Source organism: Plasmodium gaboni (assembly GCF_001602025.1).
Source record: "Plasmodium gaboni strain SY75 chromosome Unknown, whole genome shotgun sequence".
NCBI lineage: Eukaryota > Apicomplexa > Aconoidasida > Haemosporida > Plasmodiidae > Plasmodium > Plasmodium gaboni.
Genome location: NW_017385188.1, coordinates 1 through 7802, shown reverse-complemented (window position 1 = coordinate 7802; position 7802 = coordinate 1). Strand labels below are relative to the sequence as shown.

The 7802-nt window shown below is 19.0% G+C and overlaps 3 protein-coding genes across 3 annotated transcripts; 2 read left to right on the top strand and 1 right to left on the bottom strand.

The window, feature by feature from the left end:
* On the top strand, positions 1–333 carry PGSY75_0002000 (putative phosphatidylinositol 3- and 4-kinase; the record flags this gene model as incomplete). Its single annotated transcript, XM_018783148.1, has 1 exon — positions 1–333. A coding segment is annotated over one exon (333 nt), but the record flags the coding sequence as incomplete, so codon positions are not given.
* A 959-nt stretch (positions 334–1292) lies between these two features.
* Positions 1293–5430, bottom strand: PGSY75_0001900 (putative valine--tRNA ligase; the record flags this gene model as incomplete). The annotated part of the gene is made up of 2 exons (XM_018783147.1): positions 1293–4366; positions 4518–5430. The coding sequence occupies 2 exons, from the start codon at positions 5428–5430 to the stop codon at positions 1293–1295; spliced, it is 3987 nt and encodes a 1328-aa protein (XP_018639071.1).
* A 1553-nt stretch (positions 5431–6983) lies between these two features.
* Positions 6984–7802, top strand: PGSY75_0001800 (putative pre-mRNA splicing factor; the record flags this gene model as incomplete). Its single annotated transcript, XM_018783146.1, has 3 exons — positions 6984–7233; positions 7406–7633; positions 7732–7802. Coding segments are annotated over 3 exons (549 nt in total), but the record flags the coding sequence as incomplete, so codon positions are not given.

Here is a 7802-nt window from a genome sequence, read left to right as displayed (position 1 = left end):
GAAGAAGAGGAAGAAGAAGAAGAAAATGATGATTATGAAGTAGCATTCAAAAAACCCTCAGGTACTATAAAAAGAATAAGTGAAAATACAGGAACAGCATATAGAAGTATGGAGATGAATAAAATTAATTCTATATGGATGATAAGAGATAAAAATAATAAAATAATAAATGTAAAATGGGAGAATAAAATATTTGAGAAATTATTTTTTGAAACATTTGAAAATTATATAAAAAAATATATTAATGATTATCATCCGGATTGGAGGAATTATCCATATAACGGATCAAAAATATCGACAACAAAACATTCTTATCTAAATAATATAAAATGAATCTATATATATATATATATATATATATATATGTATATATGTGTATATATACCCTTATATATGATTCATATTCTTACTCTTTTATTTATAAAATTGTTACTGTAAATTAATTCTTAAAATTTTTTTATAGTTTTCTTTTTTTTTTTTTTTAATTCCTGTCTTATGTATATATTTCTTTTTTTTTATCCTAATTTATTCCATATTCCTTATTCCTTTCTTTTTTCCCTTTTTTTTGGATTTCTTATGTTTATACATACATATATATATATATATATATATATATATATATATATATATTGGAGAATTAAAAAAAAAAAAAAAATTAAAGAATATGAAACAAATCGTCATATGTATATATACACATGTATAATTTGTTTACTTCATTATATATATATATAATATATATATATATACTATATAATGATTTAATATATTTTTTTTTTTTTATGTTACTTTATTTTATCTCCCCTTTTTTTTAAGAGATAAATATATGTTTTCCTATTTTTTTAAAGAACTAAAAAAGCAAACCCATTTAATTAAAATTAAAATTAAAGCAACCTTTTAAAAAAAATAAAATAAATAAAAACCATATATATATATATATTTATTTATTATGTGGGATAATATTTTATATGTTATTATTTTTATTTTTTTTTTTCATTTATATGTTTATTTATTCAAGAGGTATAAAATGAAATATATAAATGAGCCAATATTTTTTGCAATCATTTCGAAGCATATTAAAAAGGTCTAACAACCAAACGCACAAAAAAAAAAAAAAAAAAATTTTAATTAAAAAATTAAAAATAAAAATAAATATACAAATGTTATATACATTTATATGTGTTACACAAAAAAAAAAAAAAAAAAAAAAATATAAATACATAATTATTTATATATATATATATATATATATATTTATATATATATATTTATTTATAACCACACAAGTGTTCTTATTACACTTGAGATTCTACAACAAACCTATCACAATCATATATCACCTTTCTTGTGTTTAATCCTTTCATGTGTTGCTTTTCATTTAAAAAAGAATGTACTAATTGATTATCTTCACATGAATTAAAAATAATATTCATATGGAAAGCTCTTTTCAACATGTGCTCTTCATTTTTAAAATATACTAAAGGAATGTCAGCAGCTTTTTTTTGTTTAATATAAATATTCAATGTATTGTTATTACAAATGTGTTCTTTATTCTCTCTTTTATATTTCCTTAAAAAATTATATATTTCGATAAAGGTCAAAAAATGATCTGATACAACACTTTGAATTTTTGGTTCTAATGAAAATTTTTGGCTAGTAAAAAATTTATAATTGTCATATAAAAGCATAGGAGGAGAAGAGGTGTTTATTATTTGTTTTTTTTCCTTTTCTTTAAAAAAAATCTGTATATATAATATTTCACATATATGTGGAATAAATGGATATAAGAATTTTATCAATCCTTTAAAAATATAATAAATTAAAAAATTAGAAATGTGATTTTTACCAGAAGAATAATAATTCAAAAAAAACTTAGAAAAATAATTCATAATAAAATCATTAATTAGATTAATACTTTTGTTCAGGTTATATGATTTCATATATCGTAAATTTAAATGTATTGTGTAATAATATGCTTCAAAAATACCAACATTAGAAATATTTTGTGTCTTTGTTTTTAAAAACTGAAGAATCTTATTATCATCATCAATATTGTTAATATCAATATTGTTAATATCAATATTGTTATTATCAATATTATTAACATCAATATTGTTAATATCTATATTATTATTGTCAGAAATAATTACATTACTCATCCTTATGTAGGACTCATAATCACAATTCTGTTTTATAAATTGACCCACGTTCCATAATTTTTTTATAAACTTCTCACTTTTATAAATATTATTCTTTGACCATACTATATCCTCTACATTCTTTTGTAGAAATGCAAACGATAAACGCAATGTATCCATATTTATATCTTCTAAATATTTCTTATAATAAGTACTATTTTTATCACTCTTACTTATTTTCTTTCCAACGTTATCTTTTAATATACCATGGAATTTTATATTCTTAGATAATATACTACTGGACAAATATTCTTCATAATTTTCTTTCTTTATTCCTTTCACAATATGCACATTCTCATAATTATTCTTCGTTGGAAATAATTCATTCAAATAATCATTTTTTATAAAGTAATTTAATAAAATAAAACTCCTTAATATCCAAGGATATAAAATATCCTGACCTGTGCAGGTAAAATCTACCAAACTTTTTTTTTTTTTTAATAAATCATATATATCAATATTATTTGAATTTAAACAATGTAAGAAATATAAACATGAAGAAAACCAACTATCTAAAATATCATCATTTTTTAAATATTCTTTTTTAATACTTTCTTTTTTAAATAAATTTGATTTTATTAAATTTTCATATGCTTCATCAACATTTCTTCCATAAACAAAGCAGTTAAAATGGTCATCTACAGCAATGTTGTTATTATTATTATTTTTTGTTGTTTTTTCTTCTGTATCTTCATATCCTTCTTTTTTTGTTATAAAATTTTCATATTTAAATAAAGGTATCGAATGCCCATACCATATTTGACGATTTAATATCCAATCCTTTGGATGGCTTTCATAATTTTCTAAAAAATAATTTTTCCTATTAGAAGGTAATATATTAAAATTTTTATTATCAATACTGTTATAATATATATTACATAATTCCTCATATTTAATACATAAATGTTCTGATAAAATTAAGTTGCATTTATAATTTTTATAATATGCAAATATTAAGTCTTTATTATCTTTTTTACGACAATTTATTATATTTATCAGATGCTTTTCTTTTTCCTTTTCATCATTATTTATATTATAAGTCACATGCTCTTTTTTGTCATGAGCAACGTTAAAAAATAATTGACGTGTCCCTTTTTCTTTATTTATATTAAAGGAATAGTCATGTTGTTTTTCTACGGAATAGATAGGCAGGAATATATCATCATCATTATTATCTTGTTCTTTACTATCATCCTCTTTTTTAATATCATCCTCTTTTTTACTATCTTTTTTATTTTCACCCTTTTTATTCCCACTTATCAATGTTGGAAAATTTTTTTTCTTATGAAATATTAAAGGTATTATTATATTCGAATATGGTAACAAAGCATACATATTTTCATATCTTTTTTTATTTGATGAATAATATAAGATAGCTACAAGATTATTTATGTCTTCTATATTATCCATATTTATATGTATATATTTCGATTCATTAATTAATGTCTTATTTTTTAATTCTTCTTCGTTCAAATAGTAAAATGGGAATTTTTTTTTTTCAAAAAATTTTATTTCATCGCAATCATATTCTTGAATCATATTTTTAATTTCTTTTTTTTTTTCTTCATATATATCATCATTATTTGTAAATGTAAAATCAGTACATTTACAATTCGAGGACATGTTATTTTCTTCAGAAGGATTTATTTTTTCACATGTATCAATTTTGTTTGTTACATTTTTTTTTTTGTGTTTGTTACAACAATATGTAATATCATGATTATTCATATGATTATCATTTTCGTTTTTTGTAGGAACATATTTTTTATCATCATATATATTGTCTATTTTATTTTTATTTTTTACTAAATAACATTTCAAATTATAAATATCTTTATTCTCTGCATTTTTAAATTGTATATCCATTTTAGGGATGACTGTTTTTAATTCTTTACAATAATATACAGGATAAAGTCTATTTATAATCATATTATTTTTATAAAGAATATAAAAAGCTTTATTTATTAAATCAACCATATTTTTATCCATAGTGTTAAATAACATTTTATCATTAAACGTGATATTCATATTTTGTAAATCTTTTAACATATTTTCTTTTAAATTTTCTTGCCACTTTTTTATTTCACTTATATATTTTTCTCTATCCAATTCTTCCCCTCTCATGTGTTTGGCAAACATTTCGTGTGCGCTCAGACCTCCATGGTCAAATCCTAAGAGAAATAATAAAAAAATTTTATATGACACAAGATATTTTACACAACGATAATATAAATAAATAAATATATATATATATATATATATATTACAATATAATGCACTTAATACTTTATTTATATATATATATATATTTTTTTTTATTACCTAAAAAAGGAATGGCATATTTTCCTATTATATATTTATTATAGAGGAAAAATATATGTTGATGGATAAAATTAAAAAAATGACCTGCATGTAAATTTCCTGACAAATTAGGAGGAGGATAAATTAGAAGATAGGAATTTGAATAATTTGATTTATTAAAATTTCGTATGTATTCTATTTCTTCTTTTCTTTTTAAATCATATATATAATTTATTATAGATTTGTTATAAATATGTTCCATGTCCTTTATATTATATATGTTTTCAAATGGATGTTCATCAAAATGATAACTTGGATTATAATACTTTTTTATAAAATCATTTCTATTTTGATCATTTAAAAGTTCTTCATCTCTTTTAAAAAAATCGTATGTTAATATATTTTGTTCCTTAGGAATATCCTTGTGCTTACATATAAAATGTTCTAATTTATTAGATATATTTCTATGGGTATTATTTGATGGGTATCTTATGAATATGTTAGGACATAAATCATTGTTTTCTTTATTCCTTTCTTTTAATTTCTCATATTTTTTATTTTCTACATTTATTATGGATGGATGCGATTTAAATTTTCTTAAAAAGAAAGTACATGAATCAATAAATTTATAAATATCTTTTATTACTTTACTACTATTCCAAGTGTTAAAAATAAAACAGCCTCTTTTTAACACATACCTTCTTACATTTTTATGAATAAAAAAAGGTTCCCTCTTAACACTTCTTTTAAAATGATTAATATTTTTATTTATATTAAATGAAAGTTTTCTGTTTTTCTTGGTGTTATTATGCTTTCTCCCAATAAAGTTAAGTGGAATTTTTTTCCGGTTTGATATATTTTCTTTTATATATACTTTTGTTAAATGACCAATTAAGCAAACATAAATTATGAACAAGGTCAGGAGAATTGTCATAATTTTATGAAAAAAAAAAAAAAAAAAATTAAACTCACCTTAATTAGCTAGCTACATCCCCTCCTTATTTTAAGACCATATATATAAATATATATATATATATATATATTTATATGTTTATATATTTATATTTTTATATGTTTATATATTTATGGAGTGTTCTTTTTTTTTTTTTTTTTTTTATCCCTTAGCATACTTGAAAAGAAAATGAATATGCCAACATGGTACTTCATATTTTGCTATACATACAGAAAAACATTTTATTTTTTATGATGTGAAATAATAATTTGTGTAAAAATATATCGTGGTGACTCTTTTTATATGTTCACTTTAAAACAAAAAATATAAAATAATAAATAAATGTGACATGCCACCATACTTTTCTTCTTTTGCCTGTCGAAATAATAATAAGAGAAGCACAGGATGTTTAAAAATGAATAATAAAATAATAAAATATTGGAAAATATGTACACTGCATTAGCATTTATGGATATAAAGAAATAAAACACCTTTCACTATATATATATATATATATATATATATATATATATATATACATACATATATATGTTTTATTTTATATAATTTATTTTTTGTCATGTTTAAACTTTTATTACCTCTAATGAATAGCAGGGGAATTATAAACTATATCTTATATTATTTTATAAATTTAGGAACATTGAAAAAAAAAGATAATATAAATAAAATCTTATATAATGTCCTTTTTAAATAAATAAAATAAATCATTACAGGTACAACATTGTTAGTGTTCTTATTATGGAAAGAGATTATTGCGAAATAAATTATTTCATTTCCTTAAATATGAAATATATTATATATATTATATATATATATGTATATATATATATATTATAGATATATTTTATATATGTATTAATATAATATTAATAATAATGTAGATATTAACTTTTTCATTCTTATATATTTTTTTCATTAAAAAAATATTATGTACATATAAAATAAATTTTATATATATTATATATATATAATAATCTATTAAAATATATAATTTTTTTTTTTTTTTATATAAATCAGAATAGGGGATATCTTATTTACATCATATAATGTCTTTGTATATTTAAGGGAAAAAAAAAAAAAAAAATAGTAATAATAAAATAAAAAATATACATATGTAATAATATTTTATAGAAAAAAACATATAAATAAATATATATAAATATATATATATATATATATATATATTCATACATTTGAGCGATAAAAATAGAAGAAAGTTTTATACTGTTTCTTAAGGGAATTACATATTATATATATTATTATATATGTAGGAAGAAAAAAAAAGAAAAGAGAAAAATATTAAATGAAAAAGAGCTTTTGTTTTTTTGTATTCAAATGAATCATAATAAGAGTGTTTGTATAGTTTTTTAATGAAATTATAAGAAAATAAAATAAAAGATATATATAACAATAAATGAATAGATAAACAAATGAACATATAATATATATATATATTTATATATATTTATATCAAAGAATAAGTTAAATTCAAAAATAAAAAATTTTTATATATTATGAGGGGAGGAGGTTTTTATAAAGGCACGAGCACAGAACAAACACCTTATTTTGGTGATAAGGAAAAAAAATTAATGGAAAAAATAGTATGGCCAGAAATATATAATAAGAAAATAGATGTAAATAAAATTAATTTTCCATTAATAGAAGAATGGATAAATAAAAGGTTAATTGAAATTTTAGGTTTTGAGGATGACATATTATATGAGTATTGTATATCACAGTTGAAGCAAAGTAAAGACAAAAAAGGTTAGTCCGTCTTATATATATATATATATATATATATATATAAGATATATTTTATACAATGCTAATTTGTTTATTTGTTTAATTAATTGTTTATTTGTTTATTTGTTTATTTGTTTGTTTGTTTATTTGTTTATTTATTTATTTATTTATTTATTTATTTTTTTTTTTTGAGCAGATGGTGAAGAAGATAAATATCTGAATGCAAAAAAACTAAAAATAAATTTAACTGGTTTTATAGGTAATAAGAAAAGTGATATATTTATTGAGGAATTATTAGAACTGTTAATAAATGAAGAAAAAAATGAAGGACATATTGCTAATACGATAAATGAAAATAAAACAAATGAAATAAAACAAGTGAAAAATGAAAATGAAAATATAAAAAAAAATTTGAATAATGGTAAGGGAAAATATATTTAATATGTACATATATTAAATAAATTGTATATATATATATATATATATTTATATATTTATATATTTTTTATTTTATTATAGAAAATAAAGATATCAGTAATAAGGACAAAGAACATGTGAGACATCATAAGGAACACGATATTAATAATATA